Consider the following 24814-nt stretch of genomic DNA (forward strand, 5'->3'; position numbering starts at 1 on the left):
AAACTTTTCAGTTGCTGCCACGTGAATGCAGCTGACTGTAAATTGAGAGGGCTGGGGAAAAGCCAGGTGTGTACCTGCATGAAATACTGCACATTCAGTGCTAGAGGAGGCAGAAATGGGCTTCCCTTTCACCCTGTGTGTTACAGCAAGTGTGAGCGTGGAGAGCTCTTGTTACCATCGCTGGTTTTACAATGTGAGCATGGAGTCATACTGATAGCAGGCCTCACAAACATATTTTTCTCTCCATGTGTGTACTTTTCTTCTACTACTTGAGAACTTACTCTGCTATAATGGAGGGTGGGTGCTATATCAAAGATAATTAATGGAAGCGTTATTCCGTCTGTTCCTATGCCAAGCTAAACATTGGCATACAGCGGGCAGATCCAACCTGCAGACTGTTACAACACAGCATGTGGGCTCTTGATCCTTGCAGGTGAAAACGCATAGCTAACAGTGATGACTGTTGAAAAATAGTGTTTTGTAGCTGAGAATTTGCTCCATCAAATAGTGTTATTGTGCTCTTTGCATCAGAAATAAACAGGAGGCATTACTTTCACAGTGACCTACACATACACAGCTCAATACGATTCCTCTCCAGTGCACATGGCCCAGCTAAGCCCAAAGGTTGGAGACCTCTGTAGGAGGAGGACACAGAAACAGCCAGATTCACCCACCAGTGGACATTAAGTGTATTTTTATTTACAGAGTAGAGATGCCTAATAAGTTATAAAGTTAGACATCTGATAATTCAACTTCTTTTCTTTTCTTTTTTTTTTTTTTTTTTTTGTAAAAGTATATAAATATATACATGGAACTCTATCAAGTAAACATTGTTAACTGTGGTACTTACAGTAAACAGTCACCGCTATCCTCACACTAACAGGCAGCTCTTAAAGCTTAAATACTGATTTAAGATACCCTCTATAAAATAGTTCCAACTGTACTAAAAGGCCAAAACATTTTGCCATACACAAGCTTTTAAAAGAAACCATTAAAACAGCATGGTAATAAATTTTGCCAGGACAAAAATACTGCTTTATCCCACCCCCTACGAAACAAATACTCCACAGCAGCTGCAGAGCTGCAGGAGTATTTTTACATTACTTCTTTTTTTTTTTTTTCTTTTCCCCATTTTTTCATTAAAATATTTTTTATTTGAGTATTTAATCACGTATTAAGGAAGCTGCAAAAAAATGCAGCTTTATTAAATATTATTTACTGTTATACAAATATCTCACAGCTGTGTCCATGGGCTGAAGACACCAGTGGTATGGTACAAGCTGTCCTTTGTCCATATACTATGTACCTTATCTGCAGTGACACACAGAGATAGATAGAGAAAACATTTGACAGCAGCTGAAGAAAAGGACTTTGATAGTATTGGCAGAACAAAGAACAGGTGAGAGCCTTCAGGTTTCCTCACTTCCTTATTTTTGAAAGCACTTCCAGTTCAGGATTTTATTTGCCTCTCTTCTTCATGCTGGAGATGATTCAGGACATACAGGACAACTTGATAGCAGAAGATGTACTGATCCTGCAAGAGGAAGATCAGAGTGCATATTATGTTAGCAGTGTAGATTTGGGAGCTAATGCATGATTTGGGGTGAGAGTTCTTTTCTGTTTGCTTTTGGAAACTCTACTGAGAAAAGTCCTTTGTGTTCAAAAAGTGGTTCCAGGTCTGATGTAGGTTCAATATCTCCAGATCTAGATTGCTCCCAGAGGTTTGGTTTACTTCCAGCTAAACACCTCCCTCCAAAAGGAGACTTCAGGATGGTCTCCACTGGTTTCAGTGATTCAGAGCAGGTACAGTGAGGCCCTCTCTTTAGCATGTTATATATATATATTTGCCCAGAAAAGCTCAACTGATTTCCTCTCTTTAGGAAGAAGAAAACTCCAGTTCCAACTCTTCTTTTTAGTCACAAATTGAAAGAGCACAGCATGCTTAAAGCTGCATATAATTTTTAATCTATAAAATGCATCCCGATACTCAGCGACATCCATCCAATTTCATTCTCATAACACAGGGCTTGCATTAGAGGGCACAAAGATGATCACTACAGGAAGCTTCCTGGTACATCAGACTTAGAATCCCAGTGTCTGGAAAGCTGTACTTGGAGACTCACCTCGGTCTGCACCATCCCATGCCGCTGCAGACGCATTGTGCGCACCAGGTCTGAGATGTCAAACTACCAAAGTAAACAGCAGCAAGTTAAGTGCTGAATAAATCCATACGTGCATACACAAAATATCCCCAGCACCACACCAAGGAATCCAACCAGGTCCATGAAACATGTAGCAGTGAAACAACTTACAGTTGCGTGTATCCTGCATACACTTGGTAGGTTACCAGCATGAGCTGCCTCAGGGCAATAAGGATGTCACTCTCCTACACCTTTTACTTTCTCTGTGCACCTCCACTGGCTTTATGGATTACTGTTACCAAGAGCTGAGTATGCAAAAAATCTAGTCCTTTGGCCCAACCAAACACAATGCTTTTCGTTTCTCCTGGTGTATAAAACTTCTGGACATTTGGTGGGTGCTTAAAAACCCTGCTGAGCTCACCATAGCTCTGCTTCCATACAAACTCACAAAAGGATTTGCTGTACTGGCCCAATGGTGGACAGTAACATACCGAAGCTAGCCAGCACTTTCCTCAGTATCCCCCAAGAAAGTACATTCCCATTGGTGCTGGAAAAAGAAATTGACATATTGCTATCTTAGGTCAAGGTGTTTCTACAGTGTGAGTTTGTGATGGTTTCTTTCATCACTCATTTTAAATATGGAAGTAATACTCCCACTGAGCAGAGTTCTTGCGAGTCAGAAGCATGGTTGAGCCCATTCTCTCAGGTACTCACATCGAGGTCTCTGCTGATGAGCCCCAGAACTACATCGATACAAATCAGGGTCCCTGAGCGGCCAATGCCCGCACTGCAGTGTGTTACGATGGGTCCTGATCTGTGGACGTGCCGCATGTAGGAGATGAACGTCAGCAGGTCGTCTGGCTGAGAAGGGGTGTCATGGTCGGGCCAGGCGGTGAAGTTCAGGTGGGAAATGTGCCGTACCTCACCTGTCTGAGGTTTAACAACAACAGCAGGAACAAAATGTTACACAAAGCAAGAAGAAAAAGAAGACAGAGAAGTTCCTAAATGTTAAGCCTTAGAAGAGAGAGATTTGTTCCATCAGATTGGTCTGCAATTCAACGAAACCAAAGAAATGATGACTCAAACTGAAAATAAACAGTAGGTAGTTAAATAGTATGAGGTTTTCTGTGCAGACCAACCATGCACAGGAACAAACCATCCAGACTGAATGCTGTATCTCTACATATCTTTCTGCTTCTGTGGACAAAAACACCCAGGGAGCCACATTTGAAGTCTAGTTAGCATCAAAAAATCTCCTCCTGGCCCAACTGCCTTCTCCTGTAAAGGTCCCACAGCAGCACAAACTGTAGGGCTGATGAGTTGCTCAATAACTATCACTGGGCAAAGAGAAACGCTACATTACTTCTCAGAGCAGACGTTGTGATTAAAACCAGGCAAGACACCAGCACAAAGACAGAAATGCCAGCACTCAAAAAGCACATAAAAATCAGACTGACTTACCTGGATCTCTTCTAGCTCCAGCACTCTGATGATGAAGCCCTTCAGTTGCTGAAACCTTACAAGAGCCAGCCGCAGTCTATCTGTTATCATGGTGGTTTTATGGAGCACATCTGGCCAGTAACGTTGGCATTTTATCTTCTCTCCTTCAACCTCCTGAGTCATCATGGCAATCACAGTACAATTCTGCTCCCAAACCATCTGCCAGAAGTCTGCTACAGTAGTGGGGAGAGGTCCTTGACAAGCAATGTAGACAAACTCCTCATTCCCCACTGGCATGCGAATGAAGCTGGCATTGATGTATCCACCTTCACTGCCAAGAGGAACTCTGGTGGTATCATCTGCATTTCCAAAACAACAGAAATACTTCAGTGTTAGGTGTGAATATAATTAAATCTTCACACAATAGAGATGCTGGGCCTTACACACTCACATGATGTCTATCTCCAAAGGTGTTTCAACATTTTATTGCAAAACAGAAAACATAAAACACAATGCAATACTTGCATCGAAATACAGATCAGTACTTCTATTTGAATAAAGAAAAAGATGGTCAGGGAGGAAATCTAACCAACAGACACTGTGGTGCCTGACCTCAACTGAAGCACTCCTGATGCTGAGGCTCAATACTTCTCATGCAGAGCTAAGCCTGTGTCAGTTGTTACTGCTCCATAACACTGCTCCCAGCTAACAAACAACATTTTGCTGCAGGAAATTTACTGACAGTAGTATATCTGTCCGTTATTCCAAATTTACACAAGTAAAACTGAATAATAATATATATATTAAAAAAATTGTCTGTCTACATCCATGTATGTCATTTAAGAATGAGTGGGATCTGTTGAAACACCTGAAAAATCTCTGGCCATTCATTCTTAGCTGTTGCATGAGTTTGTTGTTCACCAGTCTTACACCACTTTATAAATATTGACTGCAAACACGTAGAAAACGTCTGCTCTATTTATTTTTTTCCTGCTCAGCAGCAGATCCAATTAATTTTCCATACAAATTGAGACAAAATATCTACCCTGACTGCCAGACCAATTAATACTCACAAGGGAGGATGTTTTTGTATCTGTTCTTCCTCCTGTTCTCCTTTGCTTGTCCAATCAAACACTGATCCAATGGTTTTAACTCTTGAAGATTCTGTAGGGAAAGAATGTTTTGTGAAGCCACAAAAACCATAGAAGGTTAAGAAAGATGCAAACACATTTTTGAATTGAACTCCCAGCTCGACCCAATCTCATCTCTCAGCAGCTGCTGTGTGGGGGGTGAAGGGGGATGTTTGTGAAGGAACTCTTCTCATTCTTTTAAAGAGCTTCAAATTAAAGAGCTGTGGTATTTAAGGCAGTGATGAATCAACTGTTCTATGTCAGTTCCATCCTGTTAAAAGGCTGTGTTTTAGAACAAAGGCCCTAACAAGATCGATGTTACTCACTTCGATCTCTTTGGAAGGAACCCCCTGTTCCAGCAGTCCCCGCAGTACCCTGATGGCCGCCTTCAGCTTCGTTCCGCAGTACTTGCCACCAGGGAGCACACTCACAGCACGGAGAGAGGAGATCTCTTCGTTTGTCACCAGAGGGAGATCTGGCAGAAGAATGAGGCTGATTTGTATGGCTGCGCAAATAACAATCTAAACTAAACTAAATTAACAACTAAAAGGAAGGAAATATGTAAAATGCAGTGCAATGCTGCATGTCCTCGCACTAGATGGTTTCCTTGCCATGAAAGGTTCCTATCAGGCTTCAGTGCCCCTCGGAAACATGACAACATTAACAAACTCAAGGGCTGTCTGTTACTGCAATTAAGTGTCTTAAACCTACTTGTTCAGTCCCAAGGCTTACACTGATCTTTATTTTCTTCTTTTAATGAATACACACACATGTACGGCTTCTGTATAAGGATTTCAGGACTTGACATTTCTAATTCTCAAAAAGTTTTTGCTTATATCACACCCTCAAACCATATCCAAGACTTTTAAAAATTCACATCTGAACATATTGGCTACTTAATGTGATCCTCAGTTTTCCATTAATGGTTTGCCGAAGCTCTTGCCTTTATTTACACATTCCTGGCTGATTGATTCAATTGGCAATTCATCACTTCCCCACGTGATTTCATCTTCATCTGCTTGACTCGAGGGAGGCTGTGGAGGAGATCTAAGGAGAGCAAAGAACAGAAGTAAGAAGCGACACCTAGAGACTTCCAATGCAGTTGCAACCTCATGAAGCATCACCAGAAAGTTGTTTACAGCTACAGGTACCGATGGACCAGATCCACTGCACTGATATGAAACACCCACATTTTTCTTTTTCTTTAATATTTAGCACAGAAATAACAACATGGGGATTTCCAGGACTCAAGGCAGGTCAAAGCAGAAGCTAATAATGTGGTCAGGTACGCTCTCAGTTTTCCATGTACCAACAGTAAGTGTCAAGCAGCCAAGTGGTTATTAGACTAATCAGTGGAACTACGTGGGCACTTTAAGACCTGAAGAAATCACATTTGGGAACCTTGTGAAGATTCCAATCGAAGACAAGACTGTTTGAATTTCTTCCTTGTTTGAAAGAAACAAACTATTAGTACAGTGCAAATGAAGTTGTTTGGAACCACCTGAAAAATGTCTACTTACGTGTTATAAACACATATCAAAGGAATAAAAATGCAGCCAGGGCACGGTAAAACACATAAACCTGTCTAATATTCAAGTGAATTATAACCTTTCAAATAACAAGGACAGAGAGCTATTTGACAAGACATTATACATATATATATCCTACACACACATCCAATTTGCATTATAACACATCTCTACTGACTACTTCAAATCTCATAGGTTTACTTTCAAGAAATATTGGAAAAGAAATGTTACCTTTCTGGCACAGCTCCTTCCTCACCATGGTCTTCACAACCATTTATGTGCATGGGCTGTTGGAAGAGAAACGAAACATATCAAGGTTGCTGTTATAAAGTTCACCTACTGTGGATTTTAAAGGATGTAAAAGGCTACACACAGTATTTTTGGAGGGGAGTAAGTTCAAAACACCAAGTAATGCAAGACTTAACTCTTTGAGACAGCTCACTAACCCAAAACATTGTCTTCCTCAAAAGACAATGAAGACTCAGTAGAGGATATTTCAGTTCTTTAAGGAAAGAGCAAGTCTCCAAGATGTTTTTTATTCATTATGACACCTTGAAAGTCTCTACTGTCATAGTCAGACAATGCTGATAGAGCTGGATGGCTGACTTATCCCTTTGCTCCTCTCAATGGACAGAGCTGCAGGGACATGCTGGACAGACAAGAGCTCTGCAAATCTGACATAACACCTGGAAAGCTAATGACTGATCTAAGAGAAGACGTGTAATAATGCTGGGGATGCAATATATAGAAGTCATTCAAATTAATGGGAGTATTTTAGTAAAACATAAGGGGAAAGAAGCCTCGCATTTACATTTTGGAAAGTCTACACAATATTCATTGTCCCTGCTCCCTTTCTCCATGCAGCAATCAATGCAATTTTAGATTAAATGGCTCAAATAACCCTAACAAGCAATTATATTATTACATTTTAAAAATAATTATTATCTAAAATGCATGAAAGGGTATTTCTACAAAATCCATGCAAATACGGAAGATGATAAATGGAAAGAGACTATCTGAGAAAGAAAAATCTGCCAGCTTCTTGCCATCTCACCTCTGAAAAATCTTCAGGTAAAGATGAGCCATCGCAGTCTGTGTCCTCAGACTTATCTTCTGCCAGTTTCCCATTCATCTCTACTGGAGCAGGAAGATCAGAATGCAGAAAAAAGAGCAAAAACACACTGAAAGAAGCCCAGAAATCACCTTCTCAAACATGTGAATCTTGTTATACCAGAATACAGGCGCCAGAATAAGCCCCTCTGTTATCAGTATGCTGAAGCATCAGACCTGAGGCTTCCTCTTTTTTAAATATAACAGCTGCAATTGAAAGTGAGATTGTTGGCACAGCTAAACAGAATTGCTGTGCCATGGTGTAACAGACAGGCCAGTGCTGTTAAGTGAGCAGACTGACATGCCAGCAGCGTGCTCGCAACTCTTTTATATTTAGACCCACAGAAGTTCTAAACCAGGCTTCTGCTCACTCTTTGTTAAGTCATAATGAAAACCCTATGGAAAAGGTCTTACCTATCTGGCTGCTACAGCAGTTCTCTGCTGCCCTATCTGACAAGTTCAATATATCTTCATTTGCAAAGGCCAAATCCCATCTAAAATAAATTTGAAGTAGTGGAGCTCATACGACTGGCTGAGATCCTCTTTCCTCCCTGATTTTAATGTAACAATGGATGGCAATAAGCAAAGTGAACTTCAAGAAGAACGAAAGTGCTGAAAAAATTGTAATTCTAGAAGGTCTGATTTCTACTTATGCTGTACAAAACAATTCCATGTCACTCATCATATTTGCCACTGCTCGCTAGGCACTGTACTTTCAGGAGGCCTAGTTTCCAGTGATCTGTTTTTCCAGTGACTCAGTACCTGGCAGATGATCTTCCGATGTGGCCTTCTTGATGTGCAGAAGGCTCTGAGCTTCTGATGTTGCATTGTTACGATTTAAGAGGTTCTGGGCTTCCTCATCTACAACATCCAACAGATACTGGACTACTTCATTGTGATCATCTTCATCATAATACTCATCATCTGGAACCTCTGCTTCTAAAATGAAATAGTGTAAAATTATATATATATATATTTCCTAAACAGGGGAGGGGACAGGGCAGAGAGGAGGAGATGCTGAAGTGTTATTTCCAGTTGTTATGACTTTCTCTCATCGTCTCTGGCATAATATCCAGATTTCATAAACCTACTTCCTACATTAAGAAACTCCTCAAGAGCACACTACAGGGCTTGAGGATGATCTTCTAAACATGACTGCCATCCTTACTTTGACTTATTTCAGTCCGTTCAAACTGTGCAATTGCCTTGATTCTCCTTCATCCATGAACCAAATACTGAATGGCCTGGTCCCTCATCTCATCTCACCTGATTTGTCACTGTGTTTAGAAACATCTGATATCGGAGCAGTGAAGCCAAGCGAAGGGGCATCTCCAGACCCTGTGAGATTCATTTGTCCCTTTGTATGATGGATATTATTTTCTGTGTTTGCATGAGAAGGTCCTATGATGCTGTTGCCATTGACCTAAGACAAGTGAAGAACAGTACAACTTAACAATAAAAACATGGGCATTTATAATTGCTTTTTCACATCCAATGGCAACAGTTGGATCTGCACAGTTTGGTGAAAAGCACTGTTTAATTAATACATTTTTTTCAAACACACTAAAAAACAACTTGTATGAACTATATCCTTTTTTCAAGGTAATGAAAATGTACTCCCCTGAGGGATATTTACCTTGGGCCCATAGGCATCAGTCGTCTTTTCTGTTTTATCACAGGGATCACCATGTGAGCAGCCTAAATAAAATGGGGAAAAAAGCCAACAACTTAAGAACATCGTTTTCACTGTAATTACATTACTTTCCATTGATGATCTTTTATACAAAAGATACAAGATGTGTTGTGAAATAGGTAACATTTCTGCCTGTTTGATTAATGGTCATTGACAAAATTATGACTGATGACCTATACTTGATTGAGGTTATTTGAACTTCAAGCTCAATGGAACGAGAAAGCAGGAAAGTTCGTAAAAATAACCAACTCTAAGCAAAGATAAATGTTGATAAGCAGCCTAACAACCTGCAGTTGGAAGGCAATACTTGCACCTTATGGAAATAGGATGTGATTTCCCTTCCTTTTCAACTGTATAGATTACTACTTCACAATAATCTATCACTGTTTTTTCCCCCCTAAAAAACCTACCAACAGCAAAACCAAACCAACATACATCATCTGCACATGGATCCTCACCCTAAGGTACCTTCCCCTCCTTGTCAACAAAAAATGGGATACTGTGATATAAAAGACCAGTGCCTATCTCAAACATCACATTATTGGTATAATAAATGAGACATGGTGGAACAAGTAGTTGCTATGTACCTAGTTTCTAATGCAGTTCTGGATTTGCTTGTAAAAGCACGTGTAAGAAATGAAGCATTTAGGTGAAACCACAGAAAGATAAAGGAAGGTGTTTCAGGCAGTGTCTTCCAAGATCCAATTACAGGGCTGGTTCCTAACCAATATCTTGACCAACATTTTGGAAACAATGTTTACTATAGTTGAAAAGTATATGAGCAATTGGAAGAACTAAAAGGATGTCACGAGGCAAGATCAATATTCAATTTAATAATATTAATATTAATATAATGATAATATTAATATTAATGATAATATTTAATGATACATTAATGGAGAGGTGTGGAAAACAAGACTGTGATGAATCAAAACAAATGAAAGCAGCAAATGTCAATGGAAAAAGTGAATGTTTCAGACATAAGAGGCAGCATATGCAGTGATTCAGCAGAGAAGCAAATGCGGCTGGAACTAAATCCAAGCAAGCAGTACTTAGCAAAAGAGCTGCTTTCACAGGGTCAGTACTAAAAGGAGTGCTGTCTACAGAATGCTCAAAGCCATTGCTTGTCTGCTAGGCAATGGTGAACCTCAGTCCACACCATGTGTGGGGCTGCAGACACCAGATGTGAAGAGGAAAGCAGACAGATGGAAACAAACCCTGGGGATACAATAAAATCAGTCTGGGCTGTTTTACTCTTGGAAAAGAGAAGATGAACATCAGACCTGAAGCCACTGCAGATGTAACAGAACGATGTTTTTATTTGTGGTCAGAACAAACAGGACTCAAGTAAAAATATATATATATATGTAATAATAATAATAATAATTGATCTGTTAAATTTACTCCTTGAATGACTTTGGCTTGTTATGAGAGAAAATTTCAGAACTGCAAGAGAAACTTAATGAATGCCTGCTGGAGCTATCTCAGCACACAGAGTTGTAGTGCAATGCACACTAGAGAGCATGTAAGACCCACAACACTTCTTTTTTACAGATATGCATTTCACATGCAATAAGTGACCATGGAAATCTTACCATTGGTTTTCTTTGACCACGAATCTGAGCTATCTGGACTCCTGGATTTTGGAAGTACTGGATGACCATCTCTATGAAAAGAAACATGTGCAGAAATTTTCATTAAAAAAAACAACAACATATATCAATAAAACCACCACCAAACAAACAAACAAAAAAACCCAGTTATTTAACATCTTAGTATAAACAATCATCAAACCTTGTCATTGCACTTTGCATTTCAACAGGTCAGGAATATTAGAACATTTAATGACAGAGATGAAGCACTAGTAGTTAGGTTGGTTCCTACTTCAGGAATCAGTGAGGGCTTTGTGCAGTTTTATTCTAGGTTATGACAAAGATTTGATCTTGTTTGCCTCCAAATTAAAGGATAGGTGGGGAGGGAGCAAAGAACATCAGCATGACAAGCAGGTTTCAAAATGGAGGGGAATGTTGCCAGGTTTCCCATTCCGAGCAAAACTTAAAACTCAGGAATAGACTATTCCTGCAGTTTGTCAGACTGCAGTATTTCCATAAAAACAGAAGCAGGGATTAGTGAAAATATGGGTCTGTGCCAGAGGGTTCTGACACTCAGAGCTGTGCCAGAACATCCACATGATGGAATTATGTAAGCACAGAACAGTTTTTTCTCATTCTCTTTTTTTTTTTTTTTTTAATACATATATTTGTAGAATGTGTAACAATGGTTTTGATTAAAAAAAGATAAAAAGGAAAAAAGAAAAGGAATAATTGCATTAAAACATTCTGTGCCATATTTAGTGAATGTTTTTAACACTTGATAGCTTGACACAGCTTTGTCTCCCCAAGGAACACAAAACACAGCAAGTATTAAGTGCCCTTCTATTGCACTGAAGTGCAAATCTGAGAACATATGTTCCCTTTTTGCAGCACCAGCCCTCAATAACATGCCAGCTGATACTGCCCTGGTGAATAGCTGTCATACCAGCAACATGTTTTACCCACTTATAATCGGTGAGAAAAGCAATAAGTACAGTGAAGCATGCAGTTCCAGAACACACCTGGTCACTTTGAGCACGACCCAAGGAAGAGATGTTTCCAATGTTCTTCTGGCTTCTTTCAATGTCATTCCTTGTGTGCTAACCCCATTAATGTAATGGATAATATCTAGTGCATGGAGACTCTCCTCTCTGGCAGCAGCTGATTTGGGGAGAATGTCACTGATATATACAACTTGGTAAATGCTGTCATGACCACCTGCTAACAACAGACCTGTGGAGAAAGATGCAAAAAAAACCCAAAAAACAAAAAAAGATCTAATACTTTCTTTGGAACTTAAGAAAAGTAATCACATTAGCATGAAAAGGCACTATAATTCTCTATTACCTAGCTCCTCTTTATGGCATGTTAGCGTAATATCAGGCAGCAAGTGAGGCAATACTGGCATCTTAGGTAACTCCAACACACGTCCGAGAACCAATCTGACAGTTTTTGGGGCAGCACGGAGAAAGCTGACTGCATCTGTATGACTCATGTTGGTGACGTCAATGTCATTAACCTGTGGAGACAAAAGCAACAGAGCTTGGAAAAGAGAAGGCTCCAAGGAGACCTCATTGTGGCCTTCCAGTACTTGAAGGAAATGTATAAGCAGGAGGGGGATCGGCTGTTTACATGGGTTGATAGTGATAGGAAAAGGGAGAATGGTTTTAAACTAAGACGGGAGATTTGGGTTAGATATTAAGAGGAAGCTTTTCCCCCAACAGATGGTGACACACAGGAACAGGTTGCCCAAGGAGGTTGTGGATGCCCCATCCCTGGAGGCATTCAAGGCCAGGCTGAATGTGGCTCTGGGCAGCCTGGTCTGGTAGTTGGTGACTCTGCCCATGGCAGGGAGGTTGAAATTAGATAATGTTTGAGGTCCTTTTCAGCCCAGGCCATTCTAGGATTCTATGATTCTATTTAATCTTAGCACAGAGTTCACATAATTATTCTGGTTTTGGCTCAAAACTGTTATTTTCATGCATCCCCTTTGTCTGGAAATGGTAATTCACTCACTTTTATGAGTCGGTCCCCAGGTCGCAGTCTCCCATCACTTTTGGCAGGATCCTGAACAATGTCATGAATGTAGCAGCCCACATTATCGCTCCCTTTGGTCACTGTAAAGCCCAGGCTGCCCTTTTCAGACTTGGTCATGGTGACCTGGAGTTCTACTTCCTAGGGGAAAAAAGTAGCACTTAACAACACACACATAAAACAGAAGCGGCTTTAGACCATGGGGAAATTGAATTTAACACTGACAGAAATAGATAACTAATGCACCAGTTGGTGTAACTGTAACTCAAGCCTGGATAGCACTGAGACATCTGTAAGAGCAGGCTCAACTCAGCTGTATCCAGCACTTGTCTCTCATTTGGACAGGATGCTCTTTTGCCTGAAGCTGACCTTGGACCAAAGGCCTAATGATCTAAACAGTGCTGTGAAGGCTCACATCAAAACTGGCACCTTGCTTTATTCTGAACTAGCTATCATACATAAAAAGGCTCTCAGAGGAAGACAGCACAGCAGGATCTAGTCAAGTGAAGTAAGTGAAGAATAGGTTTTCCTACAACAAGACAAAACTATGTCTTTCCATGGAACTGCATGCATACATATGCCTTCTCTATTTTTATTTGCATGAACTGTCATTTCAAAGACACATATCTGTTTCATTTGCACAGACACTCACGCAATGCCATGAAGGTCTGTAGATAAATTCTGAAGAAGAGACTAAAAAGGAGACAGTATGTTAGTTCTCAAAAGGGAGTATGGGCACGAACAGCTGTGTAACCTAGGACGCTTCCACAACTGAAACATACCAAGGCTCAATTGTCACATTCTTTTTTATTTGTGAATCAATTACGTGAGGTTATGGAAGCACAAGCTCCTTCTGATACTCTGCACAAATTTTTTCAGGGTGGCAAGAAACTATCACAGAAGTCTCAAAACTATGCTACATTTCACAATAGAGCACAAAATGTTGATTAAAGCAGCAAAGAACAGAGTTTCCTGAGGCCTCCTCTGGCCTGATTTATCCCATGATCTCTAACCAACTACACAGCAAGGTAACTGGCATATACGTCTGGCCTGAGAAATTGCCTAGAGCTAGGGAAATGTTTAACACCAAGCTTCTAGGCTAAAGCGATACACAAAATATGTGTGCAAATCTGCCTGTGCACACAGGATGCTCACAGAGGGAAATATTATCAATCCTTGAAAACCTCAGAGAGAAAACAACTGCAGACACCTGTATGAGCACAGTTCAGAGTGTAAGTGCCATTTATAAGACATCCCCAGTTCACTGCGTGTATAACCTACAATCATCATGTTTGTAAATTAATATGCCTATCCTCTATTCAGTCACTCTCCAAACTATGGCTACAAAAACTTCCAGCTGCCACAGCAGAGGTTACACTTAAACCTCAGAAAGACAGAAGCAGGAAATTACCGGTTCATATTCTTCAGCACTTTTTTCCAGCTGGCTGAGTAGTGAGGCCATTCTTTCCAGGCGTGGAGGCAGCTCAGAAGCAGAAGCAGCATAACAGCTGTTCATTAAAACAGATGTGGTAACTTCAGGAATGGTTCTACAGGGTGGGATCGATGTCAAATCCAACAGCGGAGTGCTGGAGATAGACAAGGAGGATCAGCTAATACAGCATGGCTGTCAACAGTAAATTAATACGCGAACTAATACTGATTTTATACAGATCTAGCAAGCAAAACAAAAGAAGCATTCCCATGAGTGCATGACAGGAATCATTATGAGCTGCTCACCTGTCCTCAAGCTCTGACCTGCTCGGAGTCTCATGGGCAGAATACAAGATGGTGCGAAGAGCACCACGTGCCTCGTGCTGGCTGTGTGCCTGTGTCACAGCTTCATCTGGAGGCTGGCAGAGGGCAGAATTCCAGCTCTGACCCAGCTGTGCCAGTGAGTCCATCGTCTCCTCATCACCACTCCTGCTGCTGTCACTGTAGCTGTCTCTCCTTGAGGGAGACTTCAGCCTTCTCTTGCTCAAATCAGCAGTTTCATTTTCATCTGAGCTGTCACCCTGTTCTTCATTTGGTGGACCAGAAACTTCTCTATTGACATCTGGAAATACTTGTAGAGGTGAAGTGATGGGGGTCTACAGAAAGCAAGGACATTTAAATGGATTAAACTCCAGTTGTGAGGTTGCAAAGACTGCAATACACCAGAAGCAGACAAATTGCTGTTTCATAGAATATATTTCACACATGTTACAGTTTCTATTTGAGATCAACTTCAAATCTATGCGCTACAAAGCAACACCCGCCTCAGAAACATCGTAATAAACCCGGCTAAAAATCCTGAAGTACAAAAATTAAAGAAGCCAACAAAGACAAAACCCCCAACAAAATACCAACAAAAAGGCCCTTGTTCTTTCCATGTCTGTGAACTTCTCAGTACACTCCTGAGGAATTTATCACACGAGCCAACCGTCTGTGAGCACAATTCCCCCATCTTTCCATCTCTATCTTGCATTTAATTAATAACCCTCCCCCAAGTGAACCCTCAAACAGCAATTAAATTAGAAGAGTCTTATGCCACAGGCCTTACCAACAAAGCAGGGTCGATGTCCGGCAGTATACCAGGTGGCGGCCGACAAAGAAGAAGAGAGACTTCTGGGGATGTTCCCCTCAGGGCAGAGATGACTTCCTACAGCCATATTTGGGTTCAGTATTAGACAGAGCCACCAAGATGTGCAGGACTACCACAGCACGACTTACACCATGAAGACAGACAGAAAAATTACTAACCTGCTGGGATAAACCCTTGAGCGATGCCCCATTCACTTTGAGAATGACATCCCCAATGTCTATCTGCCCACTCTCTGCAGCAGGCTGCCCAGGGAAGAGCTTCTTCACCCTCACAATGGTTGAGTCCAGCTGCTCTGGAGTAGGATTATCCTCACGGCAGAAGCTGAACCCAAGACCTGAGCTGTTCTTCATCAGCTTTACCTCAAATGTGTTCTCTGTAAGAGAAGTGGTAGCACATTATTTCCTACAGCACACTGGCCATTAAAGCAAGTGGAGTGCACTCTGCCTTCAGCCATGATGTTTTTTAGCTTGCTTTCCTAACTCCACGCCACACAGCACATGGAGGTGTCCTCAAAGTTCAGTTCTCCAGAAGCCCGTTAAGGAGACTGTCATCATAACTGACTGATGTGCCTGTTCTGGCCACTGAACAGACACCTGTGAGAGCAGCAACTGTAGCTCCTGGCAGGCAGGATGTCTGTTCCCATCTAGACAGGAGCAGCAGTTATATAAAACAGGAATTCTCACTTTTATATGAGGATTTAACCCCTGCTACATTTATCTTAGCAGCACCAGAATTAGCAGCACCCTTCTATCTCAACAATCCTACAGCCCTGGCCTGCTGGCAAAATTAGGAACAAAAAAGGAACAGTGAGAGAGCGAACAGTTCACAGTCACTGAACTGTGTTAACAAGATATGAAAGGAAACCTTCAGAACAAATTGCAATGGCACAGAAACACAAAAATTGCATGATGTGCAGGGGTTTGGTATGGATTCCTAATCAGCTCTGACTCGTGTCTTTCTATTTCACAGGAGATACAGAAAAACAATTATATAAAACTCAAGGACTCTTCCAGTGTTTTCCTACATGGCCAGACCTGCAGTGACAAAGCTGTAGTCTTTGGTGTTCGTAGCTCTTGTTGCTGGTGTCTCCTGAGGCTCACATGGCCCCACCAGATTTGGTGGTGTGCACTGTGGTGTTACTGGAGCATGAGCTTTTGCCACTGAAATCTGTCCTTTTTCCAACAGCAGATGCACCACCTGAAAAGATGAAATATCCTCTGGTTAACTGGCAGTGGTCATGGAGATGGCACAGTCTAGTCTGTCGGGATCTTTAGCTACTGACCTGCCCAGTGTTTCTCAGCATTTCCACAGCTTGTTTATGAGTAGCACCTTCCAAACTAACCCCATTGACAGAAAGCACACGGTCACCTAGAAATAAGTAATCCATCACTTGAGAAAAAATGAAGCACAATGTAAATAAAACACAGAAACCATAAACTCTCACCTAATAACGGCAGTGACTGAAGTAAATAATCAAATCACAGAATCGTCGAAGTTGGAAAACACCATTAAGATTATCTAGTCCAACCTCAACCATCCCTACCACATCTACTGACCACAGCACTCCAATGCCGTATCTTCACGGTTCTTGAACACTCTAGGGATGGTGACTCTACCACCTCCCTGGATAACCTTGTCCAGTGCCTCACCACTCTTCCTGAGAAGAAATGTTTCCTAGTACCTAATCTTCTCTTACTTTTCTGAGCGAAGAGGAGAACTTTACAACTAAACCAACCTGGGACAATCCCACATCAAAGCCAGCATTAACTACTGGAACGATGGATCTGCCACAAAGTTCTTACATCTATATCAAAAACCAATTTTAATCTGCAAGGGCAGTTATTTCTTTAGTAAGGACTGAAGCTTGGCTCAAAAACAAGAAAAGCCACAGCCATTACAATGACTTTATGTATGAAGTTACCCTATACACTAAGTGAAAAGGCTACAAATAACACAAAAGCTCTCCCTCCCCAAGGCTGACACAGAGAAGTGTTCTCCACCAAAACAGGCTGCATTACGGATAATAATATGGTTTCATACTTTCCCCTCCACATCTCTGCAGTTTTCTTTTGGTTCTGCTGCTGCTCTCTCCTCTGTCTTCACATTAACAGAATTACCCGCCACATACCCGAGACAAAATTAAAACCATAAACACTTGACCTCAGGAAAGGCGTTCTTCCTCTTGATGCCTTCTCAGATTGTGCTTTTGTTAAACAGATTTCCCAGCTTCCAAGCCACTGTGTACCCTCACACCTACCCTGGGCAGCTCTCTGACCATTTCTCACATTCAGAATCCCTGATGGAATGACCCCAAATACCTTTTTCTATTTTGCCATCTTCTTCAGCTGCTCCTTTTGGAATAACCGCTTTCACATAAATACCACCATGCTTTATACTTGTGTTTACACCACCCTAAAAGGAGAGCAAAAATAGGATATGTCAGTCTTTTTACAGCTAGAACATTTTGTAATTCAATTCAACACACTACAAGGATAGCTGCACTCAAGGAAGCACTTTGACTACTGGCACATCAAACAAAAACATTTTACAAAGCATGGTCCACAGTCATGCAGTTTGTTACGAGTGAGGCCAGGGTGGAAGACTGTACAAACACAATGCATCACGATGCAAATGCACTCCAATCAAAGAGGTATCGTGCAGCAAAGCATGTCTGCTGTGCTGGAGTTAACACGCTTGCATGCACACAAAGCTCCAAGAACTGTGTGAGCACATCCAGCAGCAACAGCCAAAGAGATGTATCCCATGCAGTGCCCTACTCCAGTTCACCCTCTGATGTAACACAAACTGAGGAGTGCTTCTTTTCTCTCAGGTCATAGAATTTTGAAGGTCTACACTGAAAAAATCTGCTCAAGCTCAAATGGCGCTATTTTCTGTGGGCCTTTGCATTCCAGGCTCTCAGACAGCCAATGCTACACTGTCAGAATTGTTCCACAAACGGGAGGGAGGAAGGAGACCAACAAAATGTTAATGTTCACTCCGAAAGCGTGTGATGCTACATCTGAAAGATTAAAGCACAGAGCTGGTTGTGTCCTTCTTCTTTTCTCCACTATGCAGGATGGCAGTGCAAGGCTCAGCATGGAGGCTGAAAAAGGAAAGTGCAGTGAAGGCACTACTTGGTAATTCCTCCAAGGGCAATCAATGCATTGTTGGCATTTTGTGATGGCTTCTGCAAAACCCCAGGCCTTGCAGGCTTGCTGCTGTTCAGTAACTACGTCCTGCTTACCCTTTGTGCCTCCAGTCACTGAGAACTTGACAGAGCAATGTAACTTCAGGGGTTACAAATTCCAACTCCACCCATATGCCTATCCACACTGCCACACTTGGGAGAAGAATGACTTGGTTAAGATATAAGCAGCCACTACAACCCAACAGATTTGATCTACAGTTAGTAGCTGCTCTCTATTGTTATAATTTATGCTATCTTTCCATTCTCAAATTATTGCATAATCTGCTGATCTATCAGCCAGAGATAATTCTGGAATATTAAAATACTCAGATGCATTTCTGAACACAAAACAAAAACAGAGCAGCGAAAGACACGTACGTATCAGTTATGATTAACTTTCTTCATCTCTGAAGTGCCACTGTGAGGTGTGGCAGCCACTAAGTGCGAATCACCATCAAAATTTTATAACCTGATGAGAAATTCACCCATTAAAAGTACGTTTTTGTCTCCTGTGGGCAGTAACCTTGCAAGGAGGCACTGCCAGACAGGTCTAAGTTGCATCTCGGTAGTTTTTTGCTTTCTGCCTTTTAACCAGCAGAGGGAGAACACAACACAGTACATGTGCATGGAGTGCAAATACTCTGAGGTAACACAACCCCTTTTCTGCACGTGATGTCCAGTAGGAGAGCTCTAATTTCTCCCCCTTGCAGACTTGCCACGTTACTGGGGAGCAAAGGACAAAGCCCATCTTTCAGTTTGTACTTGCAAAACAGCTGCTGCAATAAGATTCTATTTTGACTTTGGGGTTTCACTGTAAATCATCAAATGAAGGTTACCTGAAGGGAAGATGGCATGAAGAATTTACAACACTATTTTTCAGCTTTGATAAGATAAATTGTAAGTCAGTAAAACTACATGCTCTGCTGTAACTCCAGAAAATATTTTGCTTCCTTGGAATTTAGTAATTTAATGGGTTATGGGAGTAGAGAAAAAGAGAAAACATCTGAAAACCTTGTCAAACAGTACCGTGACACTTATTCCCAAGCCGTTATCTTTTTTGGCTAGTTCAACCTCAAAGATATCTCCAGGTTTAAGAAGTTCTGCAGAAACCTTTTTAGAATTCATTTTGTCGGCTGTATTTGCTGAAGATTCCTTTAATTAAAACAACAACAACAAAAAAAAGAAAAAAGAAAAAAAGAAAAAAAGAAAAAAAGAAGAAAAAAGAGATTTGTTGTTAGAACAGATCCTAAGGGATGTCTTTCTCAATCAGCTGCAGCCAAAAAGTTTCCACACTGGGAAAGTACCATTATGTATAGCACATGAGACACAGTGCTTTAACTCTTCCACAGCTGCAATCAAACAGCATTAGTGCAGAAACACATTTGGCCTTCAGTAGTTGAGTCTTTAACGTCATGGAACACAGAAAATATAACTAGAGCTTCACCATTAGAGCAGCCTAGGTTCTGTTGCATTAATTAGCATAAATTAAGGCAACTCTCTTCATCAGCTCAACACAGCGGTCATTACTGGTTAGGGATGAATTTGTAGTACTTTCCGCTGTGTAACTTCAGCAAAATGAAGAATGCCTTTGCTCAGGGCATGGCTCACTTCAGAGCTTCATAAGACAATAATGAAGTTTCATTAGACAAGGTTTTTTTTCCATTGATTAGATCAATGTCAAAAGATATAGGTTCAGTTGCTACTCCAGGCTCTCATTTCAGTTACATCAGAACTACTTTTCTTATCTCTTTAGGACTGTCATCAGACTATGATCACATGAGACAAAACTTAATGAATGGACGTTACAGAATGTACAAGAGCATTACATATTCATTCCAAAGCAGAATCTGCTTTGAGTAAGACATGCCCATGACATGACACGGTGAAGCTGGAAAATGCTTTGAAATTCCAGGAGTGAATTTCTTCACTTATTTTGAATGAAATCACCAACCTGGTAGAAACATGCTATCAGCATTTGGCATTAAGAGGACAAACTGTGGGTTAGTCTGCCATTCCCCTCATGCCCCTTTCACCTCATTCACACCAACAGACAGATATTTCACTGCCACTATTACACCAGTGGGAAACTTTGACATGAAATAAACTGTGCCTTTTGAGCAACCTGCTGCTCCTGACTGCTGGAGTAAGTTGCTTCATCCATGTCAGAATCTCCTCGGTCAGAATACTCCACGGACTCCACAGCTCCCGACCTTTTCATTTTGGCTCGAGTACTGTCCGACGACGACCTTCTCTTCTCATTAGTTTTCAAAACCCCAGATTGGGAGTCACTGTACTTCTGTGGATCCTGCTGGGCTCTGCCACTGGCACGTCTGCCAAAGCAGCCAGCCGTCTGGCTTTGGGACAGGCTGGCACTCTCAGTCCTGGAGTCCTGGGAGCTCACACTCCCATCCCGCCTGCCCCCTGACAAGGCAGACACACTGCCTGCTACAGCCCTCTGATGAGCACGGGACCTGCTAGGTTCCTCTGAAGAGGACTCTGCCTCATTGTCCTGCACTGATGATGGTCTTCTTACATAGGTCCTGGTCCCATTAGTGAGATGTGAGGTGCTGCACGATGCTGAAAGCCAGAAGAGAAGACAGTCAGCAGGGACTGGTGACATCCTGTCTACAGTGTTACACAAATTTCTCAGTTTAGGGCCACGTGAGGTTATACCATTCTATACCATACAGAATGCTTTCTATATAAGGTGCAACCAGTGTACCCTCACTGAAATTACCCCAAATGATCCAAGTGTAAAGTTTAATGCTTCCGCTGTCAGTCTCTAACACAACTGTAAGCACATATTAACCGGGGTGCACAGAAGTGATGTATGGCCAGATGTATGGCCAAGTCAGCTGCTCAGATCAGTGGTTTGAAACCAAGAAATACCTCTCTCCATACCTTTGGATGGCTTTTCCTTGGGCTGAGAGATAACAAGTGTTACATCCTCAGGTGCATTCTCTATAATTTCTAATGCTGTGTGGTGGCTGACGCCCTCCAAACTTGTGCTGTTCACAGATATCAGTCGGTGTCCTGCACAAAAGCGCTTGTTTAGACACAATCCAACATCCACTTTTGGTCTTTTCTGTCATGTATACCTTTCCCTTTTCACACCATTCACCTGGTTTCAGAGTTCCTTCCACATCAGCTGGTCCTCCAGGAGTAACTGAGTGAATGAAAATTCCCAGATCAAGTTTCCCTGTCTTCTCTCCACCAACTATCTGAAAGCCTATTGAAAAAAGCCCAAAGGATGCAAATGTCAGTGAGCAGAGTCTAACTTGGTCCAGCACAAGTTGCTATTTCAAAGCAGACAAAATTTTTTTGCCATTCTATTAAATATAAAATAAAAAAAAAAGAAAAGAATCTATGAGAGAATCTCAGGACACTGTTTATATTCCCACTGTCCAGATGACATGCTTTTTCTGTTACTCTAAATTTTAGATGCCTTATTTAAGTATCTGACCCTGGCGTTAAGAGCTGGGTTCTTCAAACCCAGTGTTGTATATTAAAAGTGAACCAAATTTGTTTTACTTTTAAGCTTCCAATCTATTTCTACTAATTCTACAAGGTAAATCTAGGAAAGATGTTCATGGTTAAGAAAAACAAACATCCAAGACATCAGGCTTTCTCTGCTCTAACAAAAAGAGCAAAGTAACAGCAGAAAAGGCAGAAGGGACAGTCCCTACAAATCGCTCTTGTTCTTGGCCAGCTCTTAAGTTACTATGCAGTGTCAATACTAAATATGATCTCCAGGACTCCTTCTCCCTTCAAATTTACATTACAGTACTCTGTGACAGAACAGAGATGCTCCAAAGAACTCCCCTAAACTCTATGGGATACCAGATTACAGGGGAAAATGATGGGGGTTTATGAAAAACAACAGTAAAAAAACAAGGAATGGAATCCAAATATCTGAGATTCTGGGCTCACTAAACCTCATAATTGAAGTTCAGTTCAGCTATATGATGAGAATATAGAAGTACACAGTTCATTTATAATAGCTTTATAAGCTTTACTTCTTGAAAACCTCTAAGTCATCACAACTGTGAGGTGTCCACATGACACAATCCTTTTATTTGAACACAAAGATAATCCCTCAATGCCATTTTTAAAGATTATTTCACAGTAAGCAGAAATGTCAGCCCACACGTAATACAAAGAAACCGAGAAATGGATTTTCCCAACACCACTCAAGTCAGCAGCAGGAGTAACCAAGGAAGTCCAGGCTTCTGCAGCTTAAATGTCTTTAAAATACAGCCCATGACTATTTTCCTCAGTCCTACAATAAATACTTAAATACAAAACACAAAATCCTTATATTATTTTCAGCTTCCAGAAACATCCAAAACAATTCAACCACGTTAAAGCCACATACCCAAGCCCATTTTTTCATCCTTTTTCAGGTTCACCAAAGTGATCTCTCTTTCTGGTGAGGAAACTCTGCTCTGTGTTGTTTGCAGAGACTCACCTGAAAAGCCAACATTTATTAAGTCAGACACCAGATGAACACATGCACACTGACATCCTTTCAGGTTTGTCTTTGAGTTCTATTCCATAGAACAGATCACTCCTCTGATAGCCTGAAAATCCTCCCTAATATAGTGGGTCCAGCTGCGAAGAGAAGGTTGCCCAGAGAAGCTGTGGATGCCCACCCTCCCTGGAGGTACTCATGACCCAGTTGGATGGGGCCCTTGGCAGCCTGATTGCCCTTTCCAACCCAAGCCATTCTATGGTTCTAAGCTACTAAAAGGTTACTGAGTGAATTCTGATAACAATCTTTAACTGAAACAATCAACGTTAGAAATATGTACTATGACCTATCTTGTTTAAATTGCCAGCATACTGTCAGTCTGAACTCATGAATAATCTACCCAGAGAAGATGGAACTGCTTGGACTGGAGTGCCTGGCCCAGTTCTGCTGAAGTGGTACAGGCACTTCCTCAACAACAGAACATTACTGAACTCTACACATCAGTAACAGGCAAAAAAAACTGGAGCCAGAGAACACAGCAGAGAGCCCCAACCAGAAAATGGCTTCTATCCCCACCCCTCCCTACTCCAAAAATCAGCACATGGTCATTTGGGGCACTGCAGGACCATCAGCCTCACAAGCATGGGAAAGGAACTTTGAAGAGCAAAGTTTGTTGCAGGTTTTACGAGTCAAACTAGATACTTTCCGTAGCTGAAAAGCATTACACAGACGTAAAAATCTCTCTCCAGAAGCAACCCCAAAACCAGTATTTGAGATAGATTTAGACGAAAATCCCATTCAACTGATTGGCAGAAGTCTGATGTAAACATAGCCAAAGAACAGAAAAAGTGCCAGTGAAGCTCTCAACAAGTATAAATTAAAAGTTACAGACTTAACCAATGGAATGGATGCATTGTTATTTATCAACTTACTGCTCTCTTTTAATGGTGTTGATGATGGAAGATTTCCAGAGCTACTCATGCTAACACCTGCAACATGAATGCAAGTATTGGACATTAATATGATTTTTCTCCCCAAGAAAGCTATGAAGACACATTAGGCTTTACACAGAACATGCATGAGCCCATCACAATAGCAGAGTATTTATTTCTACAATGAGCAAACACCAATGTAGCTATGGTTGAGCAAATTCCAACCGTTAATGTGCTTTGGTCACAATTCAAAGTTCAGATAGGTGTAAGCTCATGCAAAGGCAAAGAACTAAAGAAAGGACAGAGCGATGGCCTTCTCAGCCACTCTAAACTTCAGAAGAAATCAGTGAGGCTTTAAGAAAAAGCCTGAGACAAAGACTAAATTTTGTAGTTCTATTTGATGGATATGCCTAACTTTACAAAGCATCAGAACCGCAGCCTTGCAAGTTTTTATACAGTAACAAGCAAGTTTAGGCAGTAACAAGAATGGTTTCAGTCACTACAGAAACTACATGCCTTACGTCCCTCTTCAGTAGTTTCTGCTCATAATGCAGAAAAGCCCCAGTTCCCCATTCTGTCTTGATTTCAGTGCAGTGTAGGTAGTTGTAGCGTTTGTATGTTACTGCCTGAGTGCTTACCCATCTCCCACTTGTTGTAAAGCTACATAAATAATTACAGTTATCTTATTAAACACATGAAAAGCAAGCTAATGTTGTGAACACTTCCATCATCCTAGCTTTTATTATTGTAACAGAAAGCCTCCTGCAACCAAAAATTGATGACAGAGATATAAAAAATTAACATACCACATCCCAGTGTGAGAAATAACTGTATTCAGCTGCTTTGAAGCACTTTTTCTGCTCAAAAACATTGGGTTTTTTTTGTTTTGTTTTTGTGAACATACTTTTTTACTGCTACTAGGACTTACTTGTGTGCAGTACTTTGAACACCTGTGGTATTAGAACAGTTGGATA

General features: G+C 41.2%; 1 protein-coding gene across 8 annotated transcripts in view; it reads right to left on the reverse strand.

Annotated features, from left to right (window-relative positions):
- Positions 1 to 677: 677 nt before the first annotated feature.
- Positions 678 to 24814, reverse strand: part of PTPN13 (protein tyrosine phosphatase non-receptor type 13) — a 97189-nt gene continuing 73052 nt past the window's right edge. For 5 of the 8 annotated variants that reach the window (XM_015861658.1, XM_015861654.2, XM_015861659.2 and 2 more), the window contains 29 exons: positions 23841 to 23897; positions 22813 to 22905; positions 21559 to 21666; positions 21339 to 21470; positions 20548 to 21014; positions 19449 to 19589; positions 17569 to 17662; positions 16533 to 16618; positions 16285 to 16447; positions 15409 to 15623; positions 15209 to 15307; positions 14407 to 14756; positions 14081 to 14255; positions 12652 to 12810; positions 11983 to 12154; positions 11658 to 11868; positions 10639 to 10709; positions 8987 to 9048; positions 8617 to 8773; positions 8113 to 8289; positions 7295 to 7377; positions 6472 to 6527; positions 5655 to 5758; positions 5038 to 5186; positions 4655 to 4745; positions 3603 to 3940; positions 2856 to 3071; positions 2124 to 2186; positions 678 to 1534 (listed from right to left, as the gene is read on the reverse strand). In XM_015861658.1, coding sequence (XP_015717144.1) covers positions 1451 to 1534; positions 2124 to 2186; positions 2856 to 3071; positions 3603 to 3940; positions 4655 to 4745; positions 5038 to 5186; positions 5655 to 5758; positions 6472 to 6527; positions 7295 to 7377; positions 8113 to 8289; positions 8617 to 8773; positions 8987 to 9048; positions 10639 to 10709; positions 11658 to 11868; positions 11983 to 12154; positions 12652 to 12810; positions 14081 to 14255; positions 14407 to 14756; positions 15209 to 15307; positions 15409 to 15623; positions 16285 to 16447; positions 16533 to 16618; positions 17569 to 17662; positions 19449 to 19589; positions 20548 to 21014; positions 21339 to 21470; positions 21559 to 21666; positions 22813 to 22905; positions 23841 to 23897 — 4373 coding nt within the window. In that variant the 3' untranslated portion in view covers positions 678 to 1450. The remainder of the gene's footprint in view (positions 1535 to 2123; positions 2187 to 2855; positions 3072 to 3602; positions 3941 to 4654; positions 4746 to 5037; positions 5187 to 5654; positions 5759 to 6471; positions 6528 to 7294; positions 7378 to 8112; positions 8290 to 8616; positions 8774 to 8986; positions 9049 to 10638; positions 10710 to 11657; positions 11869 to 11982; positions 12155 to 12651; positions 12811 to 14080; positions 14256 to 14406; positions 14757 to 15208; positions 15308 to 15408; positions 15624 to 16284; positions 16448 to 16532; positions 16619 to 17568; positions 17663 to 19448; positions 19590 to 20547; positions 21015 to 21338; positions 21471 to 21558; positions 21667 to 22812; positions 22906 to 23840; positions 23898 to 24814) is intronic. The other 3 variants (XM_015861655.2, XM_015861657.2, XM_015861653.2) reach the window with 3 other exon arrangements.

Source organism: Coturnix japonica, chromosome 4 (assembly GCF_001577835.2).
Source record: "Coturnix japonica isolate 7356 chromosome 4, Coturnix japonica 2.1, whole genome shotgun sequence".
Taxonomy (NCBI): domain Eukaryota; kingdom Metazoa; phylum Chordata; class Aves; order Galliformes; family Phasianidae; genus Coturnix; species Coturnix japonica.